The following is a 22888-nucleotide window of genomic DNA, read 5'->3' as shown; positions in this document are numbered from 1 at the left end:
TGGGCGGGAGACCCCGGGCAGGTAGGAACTTGCTTGTGATTGGATACTGTGGGACGGCGGTTTCTCATTCGTCAGCCTGTGGCTGTGGAGTTTGAATTAGGTGGCGGTTGACGGTAGAGCCGCTCTCTCTCACTGGCATAGCGAGGTTTTACTCAGTCCTTGTCGCGAGACCGGAGGTACGTGCCTGGCGACTTATTCGGGTGGTCCCCATCCGCCCTCCTGGTCCCTACCTGGTTCCTTGCCTCCCTGCCCCATCTCCGCCGCTCCCCGCAGCCTCCGCCGAGCGCCATGGCTCCTAGGAAGGGCAGTAGTCGGGTGGCCAAGATCAACTCCTTACGGAGGCGGAAGCTCGCCTCCTTTCTGAAAGACTTCGACCGTGAAGGTAAAGGGGCCAGGCCGTCGCGGCCTCCTGGGGCGGTCGCGGGATGCTGGCGGGTGGGGACACGAGCTGCACACATTCACCCGCCCCGTGACCCGTGTCCTGTCGGCTCTGCCCTCCCGCAGTGGAAATACGAATCAAGCAAATTGAGTCAGACAGGCAGAACCTCCTCAAGGAGGTGGATAACCTCTACAACATCGAGATCCTGCGGCTCCCCAAGGCGCTGCGCCAGATGAACTGGCTTGACTACTTCGGTAAGAGCTGGAGAGCTTCCCTGGGCGGAGGCCGGGAGCCCCGTGGGGTTAGGTAACACCCTTCAGAAAGGACTCGCTCAGATGTCACCTTTTAATGAAATCTGACATGACCACTTATGGAAAATTGCAGACCCTTTCACTCTCTGTCTCACTTCCGTAAGTCATGTGTCTCCATCCTTTTCTCTAAAGGCCTAGGTAGCAAATATTTTAGGCTACTTGAGCCGGTGGGAGGGGTCTCTGTCGGACAACTTAGCTCTGCTGTTACAGGTCCAAAACAGCTATAGTGAATGGGCATGGATGGGCTGTATTCCAATAAAATTTTAGTTGTGGATACACTGAAATGTGAATTTCACATAATTTTCACACATCAGGAATTTTATTTTATTTTTTTGGAACAGAGTCTCACTCTGTCACCCAGGCTGGAGTGCAGTGCAGTGGTGCGATCTTGGCTCACTGCAACCTCCACCTTCTGTATTCAAGTGATTCTCCTGCCTCAGCCTCCGGAGTAGCTGGGATTACGGTCTCCTGCCACTATGCCCTGCTGATTTTTGTATTTTCAGTAGAGACGAGGCTTCACCATGTTGGCCAGGCTGGTCTCGCACTACTGACCTCAAGTGATCTGCATGCCTCAGCCTCCCAAAGTGCTGGGATTACAGGAGTCAGCCACTGTGCCCAGCCAGAAAATAGTATTTTTAAAAAATATGTATATTTTACCCAACCCATTTAAAAATGAATGAATAAATGACATGGTTAGTTAACCAGAGCTCAGATGAAAGAATAACCCAAAGCAGCTCCTTATGCAGCTTATGGAAATTGCTAACTTAAAAATGGGCACATCAGGCTGGGCGCAGTGGTTCATGCCTGTAATCCCAGCACTTTGGGAGGCTGAGGCGGGCAGATCACCTGAGGTCAGGAGTTCGAGACCAGCCTGATCAACATGGAGAAACCCTGTCTCGGCCGGGCGTGGTGGCTCAAGCCTGTAATCCCAGCACTTTGGGAGGCCGAGACGGGCGGATCAGGAGGTCAGGAGATCGAGACCATCCTGGCTAACACGGTGAAACCCCGTCTCTACTAAAAAAAATACAAAAAACTAGCCGGGCGTGGTGGCGGGTGCCTGTAGTCCCAGCTACTCCGGAGGCTGAGGCAGGAGAATGGCGTAAACCCAGGAGGCGGAGCTTGCAGTGAGCTGAGATCCGGCCACTGCACTCCATCCTGGGCGACAGAGAGAGACTCCATCTCACAAAAAAAAAAAAAGAAAGAAAGAAACCCTGTCTCTACTAAAAATAAAAAAAGTTAGCCGGGTGTGGTGGCGCATGCTTCTAATCCCAGCTATTCAGGAGGCTGAGGCAGGAGAATCGCTTGAACCTGGGAGGTGGAGGTTGCGGTGAGCCAAGAGCCCGCCATTGCACTCCAGCCTGGGCAACAAGAATGAAACTCCATCTCAAAAAAAAAAAGGCACATCAGTTTTCCTGGCCAGAGAAAAATCCCAGCCTGCTTCCCCACTCCCTTATTAAATGTCCAGAGAAATGCAGGAGGCTGTACTTTTCTGCTGGGTTGCAAAAGTTTTCCTTATTATTAATTATCCAGCATGTAGTCTCCTTGCTGGATAGAAATGCATGTTCTGTTCACATATTAGACGTTGAATGATCCTTTTGACTTGTCCTTTTATTTATTAATATTAAGCCATTCATTTGCTCATTTCTACAAATACTGAGCATGTGTGAGTCACAGTGCTAGGTGCTAAAGATGCACTGGGGAATAAAACAGACATTGTCTCTGCCTTCAGAAACATACAGGTTAGTAGAAAAGAGCTATTAGAAAAATCCACATACAATTATGTAATTAAAAGTATAGGTACTACAAAGGAGATAGAATAGAGTAGTTGTCAGTGAGCATATTGTGATTTCTATGCCGGATGGGCATTGTACCAAGTGTTTTACATATATTAACTAATTTTTCTTCATAACTAATAATATCCCTATTTTTCTAAATGACAAGATTAAGGCACAGAGAAATTGGATACTTTGCTCAAGGCCTCATAAGCTAGTTAGTGGAATAGTCTGTTTGAACCCAGGTATTCTGGTTTCATAGCCTGAGATCTTAACTGTTTTACAAGATACTGTGAGGGTTTCTAGCAGGAGGATCTAACCTAACTTTTTATTCTACATGTAAATCTCACAAAGACCTTTTCATTCAACACACATTTACTGTACTTCTATTGACTGCTAAATTTTTGCCAGAAGCAAAGGATATCATCTCTGGAATTCAGTCCAAGGCAAGGATGGACTGTTTAAAAAGCTCTGAGTGGTTACTGGGTATGATGAGGGTGAGCAACTTACTCCACACTTTGCAGCAACCTACTGAGATAGAAAAATAAGCAGGCTAGGCACAGTGGCTCACACCTGTAATCCCAGCACTTTGGGAGGCCGAGGCAGGTAGATTGCTTGAGCCCGGGAATTTGAGACCAGCCTGGGCAACATAGCAAGACCCTATCTTTAAACTTTAAAAAAATAATTAAAATAAAAACACATTTTTTTTTTAAAGAAAAATAAGCAGAGGGCAGGGCATGGGGTGGGGCTTCATACCTGTAATCCTAGCACTTTGGGAGGCCAAGGCAGGAGTATCACTTGAGCCCAGGAGTTCAAGACCAGCCTGGGCAACATAGCAGGAGACCACATCTCTATTTGAAAAAAAAAAAACCTGGACAACTTGGCAAAACCCTATCTCTACAAAAAATACAAAAATTAGCCAAATGTGGTGGCGCATGCCTGTAGTCCCAGCTACTTGGGAGTCTGAGGGTAGAGGATCAGTTGAGCCCAGGAGACAGCCAAGGTGGCACCACTCCACTCCAGCTTGGGTGACAAAGCAAGACTCTGTCTCAAAAATAAATAAAATTTAAAATATATTTTTTAAAAAGATAAGCAGAATTTTGGGGGTGATGTTTGAGCTCAGTTTTGAAGGATGAGTTAGAAATTTATCAAGTACGGAGGAGAATTTCAGGCAGAGGAAATACAAAGTACCATGGCAACAAGTCCTGAGAGTCAGTGGCACATTTGGGATATAATTTGGAGAAAGAATAGATTAGATGGTGAAGGTCCTTGAATGTTAGACTAAGAGCTGTACCAGTTTTAGAAAGATAAATGGTACTATTAGGCAGATGATTTATTGTTAAAATCTAATAGTAACTACAACATTCTTTTTAAAGCCCTTGGAGGAAACAAACAGGCCCTGGAAGAGGCGGCAACAGTAAGTGACCTGTCCTATTTTCCAGTCAGTGGTTACTTAAGTCTAGTCCAGTCCCCAGATCCAACTTATAGGTGCTTACTGTGGAAGAGGTTTCATAAAGGGACATTATCTGTTTGTGTCAACTGAAAAATTAGAGTTGGGCCAGACACTGTGTACATGAGACCCAGATAGTTCTGAGTCCTACAGAGGGTAGCAGTTCTATTTTTGACCAATTTCTTGCAGTCCTTTGTCCTGAACTCTACAGCAGAAGTAGAAAGTCTCAAGCCCAAGTTCCTTTAAGCGCCTGAGTCATTGCACTATGCACTGACCTGCTAGATGATGAGGCTGTTTCATCATGTTGTACTGTAGAAGCAGTGCTCTTGCTTGGGATGCTCAGTACTCCCCAACCCCTCTCATCTCCTTCCTCCCAGCATCAGTGCCAGGATTGAAGGCAGTAAGATGGGGATGCAAAATAGAGCATTTAAAGCTGCACCATCCAGTACAGTAGCCACCAGGCATATGTACCTATTTCAGTTAATCACAATTAATAAAATTAAGGAATTCATTTCCTCAGACATACTAGCCACATTTTACGTGTTCGGTAGCTACATGTGACTAGTAGCTACTCCATCAGAAAGCACAGAAATAGAACATTGCTACTCTTGCAGGAAGTTTTATGAGACAGCATTGGGAACTAGTCCATACATGGGCTTCACAGAGTCCTTAGGCACTCTAAAATCATATACAAACAATGCGTGTGTGCACGCTTTTGTGTATCTTTCTGTCAGTTTATTGTAGCCTTGATCAGATTTACAAAGTAAACCCCAAAATTGACATATTTTGTTGAGTTGATCAGAATCATTTGGAATCTCAGGGTCTGAAGGAGTCTGACCACCAAGGGTACAATAGCAGATCTCCACCAGCTTCATTCAGAAGGTAAAGTTAATGAGGAGCCAATTATCAATTTGGAAAAAATTGGAGCATTTGGGGATGAATACTATAGGAGAGAGGTAGGGATTACTCACCCCCCTACACACACTGAGCTCTAATGTTTTAAAAGTTAGTTACCTCTGAGATGAATTATGCTTACTAGCTAATGCAGTTCCCTCTTTTTAAATTAGACATACAGAACTGCAAATGAGAACTTCTAATGTCAGATGAGACAGCCATTGTTACCACACCAAGTTGAGAGAATTCTAGCCTTGACTAATACGATTTAAAACTCAAGAAAGGAATGATAGAAAATCTATAAAAGCTCTTAGTTGGGAAGTGTACTGGGGCTCCCAAGACCACCTCCAAGTTTGGTGATTCGCTATGAGGATTCACGGGGCTCAGCATACAGTACACCCATGGCGATGATTTATTGCAGTAAAAGGATACAAAGCATAAATCAACAAAGGGGAAAAGTGCTTCCCCTTTGTCAAAGTCCAGAGGAAACCAGGCTTCTAGGAGTCCACTCCCTATGGAGTCACACAGAACATGCTTAATTCAACACATATGAAATGCTGTCTACCAGAAAAGCTGATTAGAGAGTCAATGCCCAGAGTTTTACCTGGGGGCTGCTCACATAGGCATCCTCTGCCTAGCACATGTCAAAATCCTAGACTTTCAGAGGGAAGCAGGTGTTCAGCATGAGCCATATTGTTTGCATGAAGTTTAGGCACAATGAGGCATTCTTGCTAAGGAAAGGTGGGAACCTTTCTGAAATCCAAGTTCCCAGATGCCAACCAAGGCCAAGCTTGCAAATAGGCCTTTCTATGTGTATCAGTCTCAGGCCTGCTCTGTTAACTCTCCTGCCCAGTAGATGACCAGTGGCCGGCCACTACTGATGACTCCAAAACATGCCAGTTGTTTCTAGAGATGGCAGAAGGTTGGCAGGAATGCCCCTACTTTCTGTTCCATCAAGCCTGGCAAACATCAGTAATTTATTACAGCACTATTTCTTGCTAAGCCTAAGACAGCCTCAGAATCCTTCTCTGAGTACGTCAAGCAGTGCCTACCAGAAATGAAAGCTGTGCCATTCCAAACCTGTAATGATAATTCTGATATTTACACGTGTTCTATAAGGAAAGGACAGAATCTTGACTGCTCTTTGTAGTGTCCATACTTACTACCATATGAAAGAAAACCTAATTTGAATGGTGACTGGAAGCCTTTTTGAAGGACCCAGGATCATCTTAGAAAACCTTACTGAGACCCTGTAGATTTATCAAAAAAATGGTAAGCCTGACACCCCACCAAGTGTTGTAGAGGATGTAGATCATTAGGAACTTGGATTGTTTGCAAATGGGCTGTAGACAAGGGTAACCACTTTGGGAAACAATTTGGCGTAATGCGAAGGCTGAATATTTATGTAACCTATAATCCCTGTCATGCCCTCTCCAAAGGATAGAGCCAAGGGGAAACTTGGACATGTACCTCAGACACATTTAAGACAGTTCAAGGTAGCAGTGTTTATAATAGGAAACTATTGATGGAAGATGGACAGATCCATTGTGGTATAATCACACAGTGGGATATGATATAGCAAAATGAAAACTAACTACAACCACAAAGAGTGGTGAAAACAGCCAAGACTAAACAAAATGCTTAAGTACACACTTGTGAAAAAGCACATCTATGTGCACACACATATACACACATTTGCATGTATCTGTGAGCACATGCACATATACCTTTCGATTAAACAAGTGGAATGATATGGTTACCTCTGGGGAATGACAGGGTTAGGAGACTCATCACCTTTGGGAGAAAGATAAGAAAATGGAACAAGGAATGAATAAAGAGCCAGAAGCAAGTTATTGGCAATGTTTTAGGTCTTGGGTTGTGTGGTGGGTTTATGGGAGTCTGCTGTATTGTATGTTGTATCACTAACATTTAATAGTCTTATGTATCAAATAAGAGTTTTTTAAAAAATTTATCTTGAAATATTTTTCCTCGTATTTTGGTGGAATAAGCCTGGTGCTTTCTGGCTATGTTTGTCACAGGCTGACCTGGATATCACTGAAATAAACAAACTAACAGCAGAAGCTATTCAGACACCCCTGAAATCTGCCAAAAGTGAGTACCTGTCAAAATTCCTTGTTGAACAGAAAGAACCGAGGCTCAGGTTGCTTGGTTGGCGGCTCAGACAGAGCCTTGTTGGTAGAGCCTCTTCCCTTTAAAGTCTGGTTCTTAATCTTGTAAATCCAAACATTTGCTTTTGGATGGTGCATTTAGTTAATTTTTTCCCCCTGAACAGCAACTCAAACTAGAAATTTAGTTAACTGTGTGCAGGACTGCTACTAAGCAAACTCAAGAGCCGTGTGTGAGCTAAAGTGAAAGGGAAAAAGCTGTGCTGGAAACCAAACATTGTGGCCTGCTTACTTTCCCCTGGGTTAAATAGATGGCAAGATTTAGAGCGCAGTTAAAAGACAGGTAACACCAACTGAGACGCTCCCTGGTGTAATCAGCAAAGTTGAAAGAGAATTGAAAAAGGAATGACTTTCTCTGCATTTAATTCAAAGTTACTCAATTCAGACCAGCTGTGGTGGCTCACACCTGTAATTCCAGCACTTTGGGAGGCCAAGCCATGAGGGTTACTTGAGCCCAGGAGTTCAAGACCAGCCTGGGCAATTTCTCTGAAAAAAAAAAAAGAAAGAAAGAAAGAAAGGAAAGGAAAAAAAAGAAAAAGTTACTCAATTTCATGATCTATCTGCATAAAATCATCTTACATACATGTCCCGCACTCTGAGAAACACTGTCTTATAGGAAAAGTTGTATGGGAAACCAGGTTGTGACTAGTGAGCAGGGAATCGGATCAGGATGAATTGTGACATAGATTTAATGTCACTGTCATTAAGCTATGATAGTTTGATGCATCCAACTCTTATAACAACATCCTGACCCATGGCCAGGATTTCGGGGCTACACACCAGGGCACCTCTACATTGGGCAGGGCAAACTCAATTACTCAGAATGCTGGGCTGTCCCTACAAAGCATCATATGGGGTTTCTTAACACTCTGATTAGTTTCCTTTGTCTAAACCCTCTTTCTTAAAAAGTCTTCCTTATTTTTAGTCCATTTCTTCATTGCAGCTTCAGATTGCATACGTTTTATTCCTATAAGAAATGTGAATGCACAAAACTTTATTCTCATCAGAAACACCACCCTGTTGAAACTGTTTCTTACAGCACGAAAGGTAATACAAGTAGATGAAATGATAGTGGAAGAGGAAGAAGAAGAAGAAAATGAACATAAGAATCCTCAAACTTCAAGAGTAAGTGGACACTGAGGTTGGAGGCTGGGGGTTATCACAAGGAAATACAAATGCATAAAATACACTGTTGTACACCAGAGCTCACAGTTCAGTAGAGATGATCCTACTTTACGTGGCAATGACAAAAGTGATAATTGGCTGGTGTGCAAAGTGTGTGGAACACAGAAGAGGAAGCTAGCAAGTCTCCCCTACCCCACTAGGACATGGGCAGGCCTTTCAAGGTGAGTGAGAGTCTACTACTAGCTGGAGAAGAAAGGAAAGAGGAACAGTATTCAAGGTAAATGGGGGAGGGGGAAACTGGAGATGAAGAAACCAGTTGGAAGCCTATGAATTCTTGAACTGATATGCTGACACTATAAAATGAAGGGAAGGTTTTGAGATAGGTTTTAGAAAGAAGTGGCATGGTTGGTGGAGAAAAGGAGGAATCAGAGACAACTGCACGGTTTCTAGCTAAGGCAACTGCCATCCAGTGAAGTGTGGGATCCAGGCAGCAGAGGTGCTGGACTGGGGGTAAGGGGAGCACATGTCAATTGCATGACATGTTGACTATTCATTACTTTTCCAGGACATCTAGGCTAGACAGAAATTTCAGCCTGGAGCTCAGGGAGAAGAGGGAGATCGAGAGATTCACTGCCTCCCAGGTCTTAAGGTGTTTGTCCCAGTGTGGGAGTGGAGATGGTTGTGCTGGGAGAGCAGGAAGGGAGGGAGTCTGAGAGTGGACACTAGAGGGATGGTAGAGAGAGGGGCTCCTAAGGCAGACTGCCAAGGAAGCTAGAGAAGCAGGAAAGACGGATCCATCACGGAGGACAAGGGAGGAGAGAATATATGGAAGATAAGGAGTGATTCTTACCAGGGACCTCCCAGGCCCCAGGAAGGGAGCACTGCAGGGTTTGCCTTTGATTGGGCACCTGGGATGCCCTGAGTGACCTTCACAGCAGCCCTTTATGTAAAGTAGTGGGGTACAAGCCAGGCTGCAATCAATTCAAAAGAGATTTACCTTTAATCTTGGCCAAAATCCTCTATTTTGACAACCAAGCCAGTAGAAGTCCTTATTCAATTAGTTATGTTCTGAACTTTTTAAGTCATTGAATTCTGAGATACACCTTATTATATTTAGTATTAACTATCCAAAGCTTGTTCTTAACCCTTTATTTAAAAAAAAAAAAAAAAACCTCCTTACTCTCCTTACCTTTCCTCTTTGCTGGGTGTTTTGTAACCTTAGTCTCGTTTGATTGTGACTGCAGGTCAAAAGGTGTCCTCCATCCAAGAAGAGAACTCAGTCCATACAAGGAAAAGGCAAAAGGAAAAGGTAGTGGATTTCTAAAGTTGTGGTGTTTTATTGGAGAGCCATATATATCATGGCAGAAAGTGAGGGGCAGTGAAAAAAGCTCTGGTGGCTAGTGTTTGAATGCAGCTTAAAATCACTAAATCCTTGAGTGGCCGAGCTGGAGGGGTCTCTAGAAATGGCCTAAACCAAAACTATCTCCAGTACTTTAATGTACATTCTCTATCCTTCCCCACTTTTTTTTTTTTGAGACAGAGTTTCACTCTCGTTGGCCAGGCTTGAGTGCAATGGCGCAATCTTGGCTCACTGCAACCTCTGCCTTGAGGGTTCAAATGATTCTCCTGCCTCAGCCTCCCGAATAGCTGGGATAATAGGCATGCGCCACCACACCCGCCTAATTTTGTATTTTTAGTAGAAACGGGATTTCTCCATGTTGGTCAGGCTGGTCTCAAACTCCCAACCTCAGGTGATCTGCCCACCTCGGCCCCCATTTTTTTTTAAGTATAGCAAGAACTGCCTGTTATGTTTCAGTTCTTAATAGCCCATGTGTAGAGCTACCCCATAGTTTGTCATAGAGTGACTGTCACTTAATTATAATTGGTTTCTTAAAATGTTTTGTCCAGTCCTGCAAAGTGAAGAACCTCTATGGGCTTGAGTTGATTATGCTGGACTCTACCATAAGCCATGTGGGGGAAGATAAAGCAGCTTAGGAGAGTAGTCACTGTGATGCGTGTCTGTGGAGGAACGAATGCATTTCTCTTGAGCAGTGCAGCAGCTGCATGGCACGAGGACAGAATTCCAGCTGGGGGAGCCTTCACATGAAGAGGCTGTCTCCTTGATTAAAAAGTCAGATTCTGAGGCCAGGCGCGGTGGCTCACGCCTGTAATCCCAGCACTTTGGGAGGCCGAGACGGGCAGATCACGAGGTCAGGAGATCGAGACCATCCTGGCTAACACGGTGAAACCCCATCTGTACTAAAAAATACAAAAAACTAGCTGGGCAAGGTGGCGGGCGCCTGTAGTCCCAGCTACTTGGGAGGCTGAGGCAGGAGAATGGCGTAAACCCGGGAGGCGAAGCTTGCAGTGAGCTGAGATCCAGCCACTACACTCCAGCCTGGGCGACAGAGCGAGACTCTGTCTCAAAAAAAAAAAAAAAAAAAATTAGCTGGGTGTGGTGGTGCATGCCTATAGTCCCAGCTACTCGGGAGGCTGAGGCAGGAGAATCGCTTGAACCCGGGAGGCAGAGGTTGCAGTGAGCCAAGATTGCACCATTGCACTCCAGCATGGGCAACAGAGCAAGATTCCATCTCAAAAAAAAAAAAAAAAAAAAAGTCAGATTCTGGAGGCAGGCTGCTTCGGTTCAAAGTTTTGGCTCCATCCTAATTGGATATGTGATCTTGGGCAAGTTTTTAAAACTCAATGCACCTGAGTTTCTGCATCTGTGTGTGAGGATGGCAGCAGTGCTGGCTTCCCATGTTGTTAGAAGGGTCATGTAAGTCGATGTGCGCGAGGCGCCCGGAGCAGTATCTCACAGTCAGTTCTCCACATGTCACTCCTGTGCTGCTGCCTTCGTGGAACTTGAGAGCTGGCATACCTGATGGCCGTTTCTTACCTGTAGGTCAAGCCGTGCTAACACTGTTACCCCGGCCGTGGGCCGATTGGAGATGTCCATGGTCAAACCAACTCCAGGCCTGACACCCAGGTTTGACTCAAGGTGAGTATTGAGGGGAACACTTCGATTTGATGGGATTCCAACATTGAGCACTACCCAGAGAAGGAGTGTCTAAGAAAATACTCCTAGGCCAGGCACGATAGCTCATGTTGTAATCCCAGCACTTTGAGAGGTCAAGGCAGGCAGATCACTTGAGGTCAGGAGTTCAAGACCAGCCTGGCCAAGATGACGAAACCCCACGTCTACTAAAAATACGAAAATTAGTCGGGCATGGTGGTGTACACCTGTAATCCCAGCTACCTGGGAAGCTGAAACAGGAGAATTGCTTGAATCCAGGATGTGGAGGTTGCAGTGAGCTAAGATCACACCACTGCACTCCAGCTTGGGCAACAGAGTGAGACTCTGTCTTAAGAAAATAAAAGAAAATAGTCCCAAGTCCTTGGCCTGGGGTGCCTTGTCAGAGGACAGTGGCCAGCTGGGTTTCCTGGTGTATGCCTCTCCCTTAAGTGTAGTTTCACCCATCTTCAGTGGCAAAATGATTCTTTAATGGGAGGGAGGTGAATATTCTGCCTGGGATGACTAGGAGGCCTCTAAGTGACGTTTTTGGCCTTTTCTGATTCAAATCAGAAGGTTTTTATTTTATTTTTAAAATATATATTTATTTTGAGGCAGGGTCTCTCTCTAATGCCCAGGCTGGAGAGCTGTGGCAAAATCACGGCTCACTGCAACCTTGACTTCCCAGGCTCAGGTGATTCTCCCACCTTAGCCTCCCAAGCATGCCACTGTGCCCGGCTAAGTTTTTTTTTTGTAGAGATGGGGTTTTGCCAGGTTGCCCAGGCTGGTCTCGAACTCCTGGGCTCGAGCAATCCGCCCACCTCGGCCTCCCAATGTGCTGGGATTACAAGCACGAGCCATCACACCAGGCCTCAAATCAGTTTTTTAAAGATAAACAGGCACTCTTCTGCACTCTTGGTAGAAGTAAAACTTGATACTGCTTTTTTGGAGGCTGGCATAAGCAAGGATATTGTTGCAGCATAAGTTAATACCTTACAAAGAATCTAGTAGATTAAACAGGAGATGCTGTATAGCTATTAAAAAAGACTGGATCTGTGTGTGCTGATAGGGAAAGAGCGCCATGATCACAGAGCATCTCCGAGCAGGTTGCTGAACATTGTGCTGTGTGATCCCATTTGGTTTTATATACATAGAAAGTTTCTGGAAGGACAGATAAGGAACTCAGAGTGGTTACCCCTGGGGAGGAGAGCAAGAAGTAGTTATCTCTAGTATGGGGGAAGTGTGGAAGATTTATTTTCTACTTTTAATTGCCACTTTTTTTTTTTTTTTTGAGATGGAGTCTCACTCTGTCACCCAGGCTGGAGTGCAGTGGTGCGATCTCGGCTTACTGCAACCTCCACCTCTCAGGTTCAAGTGATTCTCCTGTCTCAGCCTCCTGAGTAGCTGAGATTACAGACACATGCCACCACGCCCGGCTAATTTTTGTATTTTTAGTAGAGACAGGATTTTGCCATGTTGGCCAGGCTGGTCTCGAACTCCTGACCTCAGGTGATCCACCTGCCTCGGCCTCCCAAAGTGCTGGGATTACAGGTGTGAGCCACTGCACTCAGCCAATTCTCACTTTTCTTTACAGTTTGTTTTTTCACATGAGTATGTAACAAAAGGCATTTAGGGAAAACTAGGTAGCAGTATTTTAACTGTCTTGAGAAATTAGTATAATGATGTAATCTCTAAATCATCCTCCTTTGCCTCTGAAAAATTCCTCTTGATGGAAGCAGCCATGCCTGGAAACAATTAACCAACTTATTTCTGGCTTTGTGGATGGATGGATGACTGGCACCCATATGGAGCTTTGGACCTAAACTTTATGTGGATAAGAGTTGACTGTTTGCAAGATGTATGTTCAATAATTACAACCTTCTTTCTCCAGCTGTGTTTAGTCATTACTGCTTTAAAACAGTTTTTTTTTCCTAAATTTAGAACATGCTTTCTTAGGAATGTGTGACTTGAAAACTGCAGCTTGAGACCAGAGTGAGGTTAAAATGACCTATAGAGTCTGGTGTCATCCAATTGCCAAGCTATCTTCACAGAGATTTTCCCATTCTAGGGTCTTCAAGACCCCTGGCCTGCGTACTCCAGCAGCAGGAGAGCGGATTTACAACATCTCAGGGAATGGCAGCCCTCTTGCTGACAGCAAAGAGATCTTCCTCACTGTGCCAGTGGGCGGCGGAGAGGTGAAGTATTTCCAAGGGAAGCCAGGCCATAGTGTGCCACTTAGTTAAGCATTTCTTTTCCCTGGGCCCTCACCCACACTTCACCCTCAGAGTCCTTTCAGGGCGTGGGTCCTGATCTCCACATTTCTGCAGGACTCAGAACCCAGTTTTCTCTCCCAGGTTAGAGGCCCAGACTGCAAAGATCGTTGCTCAGCTCTGGGTTCTATCTGTTTTTCTAGGGGTTTTTTTGTTTTTGTTTTATTTTATTTTGTTTTTGTTCTTGTTTTTTTGAGATGGAGTCTCACTCTGTCGCCAGACCAGAGTGCAGTGGTGCAATCTCGGCTCACTGCAACCTCCACCTCCTGGGTTCAAGCGATTCTCCTGCCTCAGCCTCCCAGGTAGCTGTTTACTACAGGCACACGCCACCATGCCCAGCTAATTTTTGTATTTTTGGTAGAGATGGAGTTTCACCACGTTGGACAGGATGGTCTCGATCGCTTGACCTCGTGATCCGCCCTCCTTGGCCTCCCAAAGTGCTGGGATTACAGGCATGAGCCACCGCGCCCGGCCTTTTTTTTTTTTTTTGAGATGGAGTCTCGCTCTGTCACCCAGGCTGGAGTGCAGTGGCCGGATCTCGGCTCACTGCAAGCTCTGCCTCCCGGGTTTACGCCATTCTCCTGCCTCAGCCTCCCGAGTAGCTGGGACTACAGGTGCCTGCCACCTCGCCCGGCTAGTTTTTTTGTATTTTTTAGTGGAGACGGGGTTTCACCGTATTAGCCAGGATCAATCTCCTGACCTCGTGATCTGCCTGCCTCCGCCTCCCAAAGTGCTGGGATTACAGGCTTGAGCCACCGCGACCGGCCCCTTTTTTTTTTTTTCTTTTTTTTTTTGAGACAGAGTCTCCCTCTGTCACCCAGCCTGGAGTGCAGTGACACGATTTCGGCTCACTGCAACCTCCGCCTCCCAGGTTCAAGTGATTCTCCTGCCTCAGCCTCCTGAGTAGCTGGGACTACAGGCACACGCCACCACACCCGGCTAATTTTTGTATTTTTAGTAGAGATGGTGTTTCACCATATTGGTCAAGCTGGTCTCGAACTCCTGACCTCAGGTGATCCACCCACCACGGACTCCTAAAGTACTGGGATTACAGGTACGAGCCACCACGCCGGCCTCCATCTGTTCATCAACTAACATTTGCCCACCCGATTGTCACAGGCCCAAGAAGTAGACATGGGGCCTGCCCTTGAGAAGCAGCTCAGTGGTCAAGATGGGTTTGCAATCATGGTATCTGTGATATGTGCAATAATAGAGATGTTAAAGGGTGGTGCAGAGGAGGGCACCATCGAGGTATGTGCTTAGTCTAGAACCGGGAGCATGAGCTGTGCCTTCAGCTTTGTATAACTTTAAGGGATTCTGAAACAGGCTAAGCTTAGTGTCTCTGGCTTCATGGAGCGAGCTGCTGACCTCAGCCCTTGTGAGGGGAGGATGGTTTGTTTCAGACATACTCTGCAGGGCATTTCTTAGATAATGTACATGCCTTTTGTGCCCAGGTAATCCAGCCTCCTCCCCAGTGATAGCGCTGCTGAAGTCATTGTCTCCTTAGGGCTCATATACTTCCTGCCTGTCTTGCCACTTCTCCATCCCAGCCATTCCCCACCACTAAGTGCAGGATATCAGGGGGATCCTTTGGGGCACACTGCTGGATGGGAGTTCCTGCCCTAAGGGCCATGGCCAGTTTAACCCACTCCCGTCTCTATACAGAGCCTTCGATTACTGGCCAGTGACTTGCAGAGGCACAATATTGCCCAGCTGGATCCAGAGGCCTTGGGAAACATTAAGAAGCTCTCCGTAAGTCTCATATTCGTCTCCACACATAGGATGCCTCCAGTAGCTTTCTTGGGCTACCTTTGTTTAGGATTGTCTTTTGGGCCTGGGCTAATACTTTCTACTTAAATTTGTGTTGTCTTTCTTCCCCCAAGAGAGTTTGACACTTATCCTACTTAGATAGCAGCAATTCTGTTCCTCAACTGATGTTGAGTTTTGTTCAATCCCAGGGTGCCTGCCACAGAAGTTCCACTGCAAAATCAAAATTCTGCCTCATTCAGGCAGTTAGTGCTAGGGTTATGTTAGGTCACTATTGGCCACCAGGAACTGAAACCTAGAATAGCTCAAGAATGAGGGTCGGAGCTTGTTATCAGGAATCTTACAGAATCGAAGAGCGAGCTGAATGGCCAAGCCTCTGGAGTGGTGGGGCCATCAGCTGAGGCCTGTGTGCTCATTTCTCTCACACATCTTCATTCCTCCCTCTCAGCAGATAACCTTCTCCACAGGCTCCAGGTTCCGTGCTTACTTAACATTGTTTTGCATGTGGCTTTGAGTAACCACACCTCCAACCCTAACTTTATTGCTCCATTTCTGAACTGTTCAATTTCTTGTCTTGGTTTAAATTCTCAAGAGGGCCAGGCACAGTGGCGCACACCTGTAATTCCTGCAGTTCAGGAGGCTCAGGTGAGAGAAATTGTTTGAGTCCATGAGTTCAAGGCTGCAGTGACCCATGATCGTGCTGCTGCACTCCAGCCTGGATGACAGAGAAAGACCTCAGCTCTAAAAGTAAAGTAAATTATCAAGAGAAATAATTTAATTGGCTCAGCCAGGGATGAACCTCCTTGGTCCAGTCAGCCATCATCTTGGGTGGTGGATGGAGCACTTAGTGTAAACATGGCAACCTTACCCTCACCCTTCTGTGGGGTCTGAAGGGTACATCCAAGGAAGGAGACAAGGTGGGGCTGGTTTCCCAAACCTGTCTTTCTGAACATAGGCCCAGTGCTGAGATCCCACACACACCTGGCCACCCAAATCTTGTGACTGTCATCCTCTAGCTAGACCTATTGCAATGTTCTTCTCAAATAATCTCCTATGATACCTTTACCATCTCACTTGAGTTGTTATTTTACTCCCTTGTTCAGATGAGAAACAGGTTCAAAAAGGTGAATTCATGTGTGATATGGATAGAGAATGGAGGAGCTGAGGCTCAGTCAGACCTGTGCTCAGGCTGACTGTGGGAGGCCAAGGGGCAAGCCTGCCAAGTGCCATCTTCTACAATGATCTCTCTCCTTTTCTTTCTAGAATCGTCTCGCCCAAATCTGCAGCAGCATACGGACCCACAAATGAGACGCCAAAGTTGACAGGATGGACTTTTAATGGGCACTTCTGGGACCCTGAAGAGACTTCTTCCCTTCAGGCTTATTGTTTGAGTGTGAAGTTCCAGAGCAAGGAGCCGTGTTCCTCTAGGGGACTTCAGGAATTCAGACATGCTGTTCCCACACCAGTTAGGTAGAGCTGTCTGTTCACCCTCCCATCCCAGCTGACCCCAGTCACTGCTTGCTGGGGCCATGCCGTAGAAGCTTCCCATCAGTCTCCCCGCTGAACCCTCCCTGCCCTCTGAGCTGCTGCCTTCTGCCTCCTGCAACTCGACATCCTCTTCGCCCTGCCCTGCCCTGCCTGCAGTTGAGGGGGCGCAGTTCTCAGGAAGACTGCGTCCACCACCCCTACCCAGAGAACCTCTGCATCTGGTATTTCTGCTCTCTGTGCTTGAGACTGGGAGGTTTAGGCTGAGATAAGTGAGCTCTGGGCCATGAGAGGGTAGGTCCCCAAGGTAGGGGAACTGTACAGATCAGCAGAGTAGGATAGTTGGCAGCAGGGACCTCAGTAGGGAACATGCCCATCTCCCCTCTGGCACTCATCACATCTCCCCTACCAGCCCTCCTCCTCCTCCTCCTTCGGGAGGTGCTAAATGGGACTTTGGGATCTTTCACCTGCTGTGCCCAGTAGTTCTGAAGCCTGCTTGCGGAACAGTGTTTTATGTTTATCCCTGTTTACTGAAAACCAAATACTGGTTTGGAGGCAACTTCCATGTCTTGCTCTTCTACCTCCCTAGTTAGTGGAAATTTGGATAAGGGAATTGTAGGGCTTAGATTCTGGGGGTTTTATGTCATTGGCCACAGAATAACTGTCTCTAAGCTATCCATGGTCCAGTGGTCGCTGCCAAGTCAGTAGACTTCAGAGAGCACTTCTCTCCTATGGGGCTTATGGGGACAGGGGGCAGATGTGACTTGCTTGGTGGCCTCATTCCATGTGTGCCTGTGCCTGGGGCATGGACTTTGTTAAACAGCCAGCAGTGAGGTCCTCATTCTCCAGCCAGCCTCTCTGTCCTGGAGAATGATGAGCTGTGTTCTAAGAATTTGAGAACTAGAGTCCTCACCCCCAGGCTTGAGGGCACATGACTTTCTCATGTAGGGCTCTTTGTGGTATCTGTTGTTTTGCAACAAGACCATTTTAGTAAAACAGTCCTATTCAAGTTGTATTCTTTTAAGTTCTTTTATTCTCCTTTCCCTGAGATTTTTGTATATATTGTTCTGAGTAATGGTGTCTTTGAGCTGATTGTTCTAATCAGAGCTGGTACCTACTTTCAATAAATTCTGGTTTTGTGTTTTCTTTTTTAATCACTATTTATCCTGCCTGTCCTCTCCAAGCTGTGCTCCATGGACTAGGGAGGCAGCAATTGGTGTGGGGGTCTTTGCACATCTGCTTTTCTCAGAAGATATGAAAACCTTTGCTTCGGACAGAATCATTCTGGTATCTGAAAAAGGGGCTTACTACAAGATCCAGAGCATCAGTACCTTCAACCCCCATCAGAGCACCCCCAGCACCTTCATTCCATGAGCTAGAAATTTGTATCTGGGAGGACAACGCCTAGGGTCTCTATAATTTGTAGTGGACTTTTGTTGACCAGGAACAAAATGGGGCAAGAGTAATTGGGTGATCATGAGTCTTACTTCCCCAAGTTTCTGAGGCCCTGGCAGATCTGCCTTCCCAGAACTCTCTAGGCTGAAAATGATCAACCTAGAGCTAATGATGCAAGAGAAGACAACCTGGGGGCATACTTAGCCAGGTCATTGGGCATTAACAATTTATAGACTAGGAGCCTTCTGGTAGTGACAGCATTTGGAAGAAGGGTTACTCAGTGCAAATAAGCAACCCAGACTCTACGTCATCAGGCCTAAAGAGCCTGATACCAAGGAAACACTTAGGATCCAACATGCTTTACCCAGAACCAGGTTCATCCCATTTCATTCAGTCTGCACCGCTGCCTAAATCACCTCGTAGGAAATGCATGTTATGCAGCAGGTGCCTGATTAATGCCTGGGACTGAGACATGACAGTTCTTCATTTCATATAAGGGGCTGGCTTGGAAAGTAAAGAGTTCCCCATCCCAGGATTGATTGATTGATCAACTTTTGAGACAGAGTTTCACTCTTGTTGCCCAGGCTGGAGTGCAGTGGTGTGATCTCGGCTCACTGCAACCTCCACCTCTCAGGTTCAAGCAATTCTCCTGACTCAGCCTCGCAAGTAACTGGGATTACAGGCGCACACCACCACGCCTGGCTAAGTTTTGTACTTTTAGTGGAGACAGGGTTTCGCCATGTTGGCCAGGCTGGTCTCCTGACAGGTGATCCACCCACCTCCGCCTCCCAAAGTGCTGGGATTACAGTTATGAGCCACCACGCCCAGCCACATTCTAGGATTTTTTTAAAAATTTTGTTTTTTTATCATTTGGTATCTTTTGTTGATTTGATATATTTTGCAGAACTTATGTCCCTACTATCCCAGGATTTTTAAGTACAGGCTGAACTATGTCACAGGGCTGGACAACCTAAATCTCACTGCCAGCCCCCAGACATACTTTCACACTCAGGTTGGGTTTGGGTTTTGTTTTGTTCTTTTTTTCCCAAATTAGTTGCTGACCATTTAAATATGGGGCGATTACACAAAGATTGCTAGCCTCTGAAAATAAGATCTGACAGCACGGGTTAACAGTTGGCTAGAGCTCAGTAGCAGCTTTCCTTGGCCCACAGAGAATCCTCTTCCAGTTCAAAGCAATCCTGATGAGATTACTTCTTCCCTTGATGTTACCTGCCTCATCTCTGTAGGCAATTTAGTTTTTACTGTCTGCTGTGGAGAGAAAGCATAGAAAAGTAGGGCTGCCCCAGGTTGAAGGGAGAATGGAGGCCTGAAGTCCCTCCCTAGGGCCCCTGAGGCAGTTTTAAGGAACCCCAGAGGTCCAGTCAACAGTAAGTTCATTCTTTGTCCTACAGGGCCCCTGTTATTTCCAAAAGCCCTACTTGGGGCTTCCTATTGAGAGGATTACAAATGTATTATCTTGTGAAGAGTTAGATTACATTACTCATATGAAGAGTTAGCTCGGGTGTGTGTGACAGGACATCACCTAAGCATTTCTCCAAAGCATCAGACATGCCTTTTACCAGGAGGAATATCCCCGGCCCCACCCAGATAATGAGTTCACATACCACTGCAGGGCTTAGCTCCACGATATATCCCCAGACCTCTGAAAAACAAAGCATGTCTCAGTGCCTACCTGTGTACACACCCTGGTGGGTCTGTTTTCTAATTTTACACAGTATCATAGCTGTTGACCCCTACCTAAAATTCAGCATGCCACATGTACTCAAAACTTTCATAGTAGATATAATTCCTGTGGCTTCAGAAATTGAAGGACTGAGAGACACTCTTGAGAGAGGATTCAATCAGAATTGGGGGCTACACTGGGCTCCCTGCTAAAGGGGAGTCTGGAATCCAATTTGCTTTGCCTAAGGTGTCATCTCCCTTTGCGGGATTAAACATCTGCTCAGCCCTGTATCATCCCAGCCTGCATCACCCCACCTGTCAAACAAGCCTCTGCCATCCCCTCCCTGCCAGCTGTAACCTGCACTTCTTGCCTTCTACACTTTGCCATCATCCTTCCCTCAGCTGATATTAGGATCTGCATGGTTCATCTTTCCTGATCCTTGGGTGGTGGATATGGTGGAGGACAAACATACCCTTGGCACCAAGATACCAGGAAGACCACAGCTCCATCTGCAAATTTTCAGTACCCACAAGCACACATATGTCACAATATGCTAAGAACCATCAGGATGGAGACAGGTGACCATCTTCAAGGATACACCCTTCCAATCGAACGCCAAGGTCACCCTGGCAAACCTTCTCCTCTTGACCCTTCATAAGTCTCCAGGTGAGGGTCAAGAAGGAGTGCTGGCCGGACACAGTGGCTCACGTCTGTAATCCTAGCACTTTGGAGGGCCGAGGTGGAAGGATCACCTGAGGTCAGGGGTTCGGGACCAGTCTGGCCAAAACAGCAAAACCCCATCTCTACTAAAAATACAAAAATTAGCCAGGTGTGGTGGCACATGCCTATAATCCCAGTCACTTACTGAGGCAAGAGAATCGCTTGAGCCCACGAGGCAGAGGTTACAGTGAGCCGAGATCATGCCACTGCATTCCGGCCTGGTCGACAGAGTGAGACTTGTGTCTCAAAAAAAAAAAAAAAAAAAGGAGTGCTGTGGGCTGGGTGGAGGAAGGAGAAGGGGCCCAGGGGAAGCCTAAGTGAAAGGGGAGGGAAGGTGTTACAATGGGGAAACAAGTCTGGTTTAGATTTTTTCATTTTCCTCTTACACTTCTACAAGCAGTCTTGATCAAACACATTTCTTGGAGCTAGGCTTGAGATACACATAATCTGATCCCAAGACGCTGATAGGCAACATGAGGTCATTCATGAGCCCAACCAACTTCTGGCTTCTGTTGCCCCAAGACCGCAAGGAGCTCAACTAGTAAACTGGGGTGGGAAATATCCTGCGAATAGCAGGATTTTTTCAAGATGCTGGCAGACCGTTCCATTTCAATGGCAAAGGGTACAAAAAGATTTAAAGAGAGCTGCAGGTGGTGCAGTGTGAGTTTTACTCACTTCCTGAGCAACGGGGTGGAGGTAATGCTAGGAACTGAGACACCCTCCTGTAAGGTCCAGAACACAGGCATTGGCTACCAAAGGCAGCGAACACACTACCCACTTTCCCCTGGGAGCCTGCTCATACCTCCTCGGGAACAAAGCCAGGCAGAGCCCTTCCCTGAGCCCCCAAACACCTAGAATTCATCCTTATTGCCATGGCTTTTTACTTAACATGGGTATTTTTTACTTAACTGACTCACCCATTGGGCAGTGAGGCCTTAAGCTGCCAGAGCCAGCCATCTAGTAGGTGCCTGATCCATGCACAGTGAATGGGCAAATACCTTATCAAGCCAGATCAGCAGGCCCACTGCCTAGAGAAGTTCCATTCCTGACCACATGTCTACCTGGTGCCTCACACCAGCTAGGTAATAGTAATAATAATAGTAACACTAATAACAAGTGGGCACTTCCTGTGTTCTGTGTGCCAGGCACCGTGTTAATGCTGGGGTCCTGCATTCCCTGGCTGCGTGCCTCTCCTGGGGATGACTTCAGCGGAGCAATGCTGCTAACATCTCTAACCCACTCCTCATTCATTCCTCCCCACCAGAGGGTGGCTTCTCAAGTGGAATTGAGGGACAGCAGGAACAACCTGCTTGACTCAGTGCCATCTGGCTTCTCCTGCAGATCTGCTTGCCCACAAGAAAGGTGCACCCCGCTCTGCTCCCATCATGCAGGCAGGAGCTGAGGGGGCAGCTCTGCCCCTGCAGTGGGTGTCTGCCCCACCCGGCTCAGCCTGGGACTGGGTGGGTCTAGTTCAGGGGAATGATGGGAAACACACTTTGTCCCTGATGCACAGCATCTCATTCATTGAAGACGTACATGTTAACATCTCTGAAACTGGGATGCATCTTCCGGTTGGATGGCACAACATAGTTGACTGTGATGTTTCTTTCTTGGTAGGACATGTTACACTCAATGGCATCTTAGATTCAAAGAAACTTGGTAAGCAACATTCTCCAGTTAGCCTTATCAAAGAGCTGATATTTTACTCTCCACCTGTCCCAGGGAATTAGTACTTAACTGGCTCTGAGCACAGGAAGTGGGGGAAGGAGTATGATTTATCACCACCCCCACCACCCTACCCCTTGCCCTAAGCACTTTCCATGTCCTGAGCTATGCAGATGAGGAAGACGCCTTCCCCAGCCTAAAGAACATGAATGGCCTGGGCCACGGAGAGGAGAAGCACTAGAAAGCCAACTGAGACATGCAAGGACTCATGTGGTCCAAGTGTGTGCGTGCATGTGTGCCCATGTGCACATGTGTGCACATGCATGGGCTCTCAGGCCTTGCCCATGCACCCTTTGGCTCACACCCACAGCCTGTCCTGGTCATTGTCTCAGCCCACTCTTCCTCCTTTCGCTGGACTCCTCAAAGATTCCCAAACTCCACTCCCCAATCCTCTCATCTGGCTTCTGCCCTGACAACAAAGTCGCCGTTACGGGTTGAACTGTGCCCCCCACCAGGCCTCTATGTTGAAGTCCTAACTCCCAGTAGCTCAGAAGGTGACTGTATTTGGAGACAGGCCTTTAAAGGGGTGATTAAGTTAAAATGAGGCTGTTAGGGTGGGCTGGTAATGGACCAGTCCAATATGACTGGCATCCATAAAAACAGGAAATTGGACTTACAGAGGGAAGATGATGTGAAGAGACAGAGTGGGATGATGGCCACAGGCAAGCCAGGGAGAGAGGCCCAGAGCAGAAGCTTCCCTCACAGCTCTCCGGAG

General features: G+C 46.6%; 1 protein-coding gene across 2 annotated transcripts; it reads left to right on the top strand.

Moving 5' to 3' along the window:
* The first annotated feature begins 66 nt into the window (after positions 1-66).
* On the top strand, positions 67-17803 carry CDCA8 (cell division cycle associated 8). 2 transcript variants are annotated; one of them, XM_001115347.5, is made up of 11 exons: positions 67-176; positions 274-382; positions 505-633; positions 3839-3879; positions 6846-6918; positions 8032-8117; positions 9362-9426; positions 11020-11115; positions 13196-13322; positions 15063-15149; positions 16428-17803. In XM_001115347.5, exons 2-11 carry the CDS (start codon positions 289-291, stop codon positions 16470-16472), a joined length of 843 nt encoding a protein of 280 aa, XP_001115347.1. In that variant the 5' UTR covers positions 67-176; positions 274-288; the 3' UTR covers positions 16473-17803. The 2 variants fall into 2 exon arrangements, with proteins under 2 accessions (XP_001115347.1, XP_014991173.1); XM_015135687.3 differs by having other exon boundaries at positions 144-382.
* The last annotated feature ends 5085 nt before the right edge of the window (positions 17804-22888 follow it).

The sequence above is a fragment of the Macaca mulatta genome, chromosome 1 (genome assembly GCF_049350105.2).
Source record: "Macaca mulatta isolate MMU2019108-1 chromosome 1, T2T-MMU8v2.0, whole genome shotgun sequence".
NCBI classification, from domain to species: domain Eukaryota; kingdom Metazoa; phylum Chordata; class Mammalia; order Primates; family Cercopithecidae; genus Macaca; species Macaca mulatta.
Note: the sequence above shows the minus strand (reverse complement) of the source record. Positions and strands in the feature narration are given on the sequence as shown.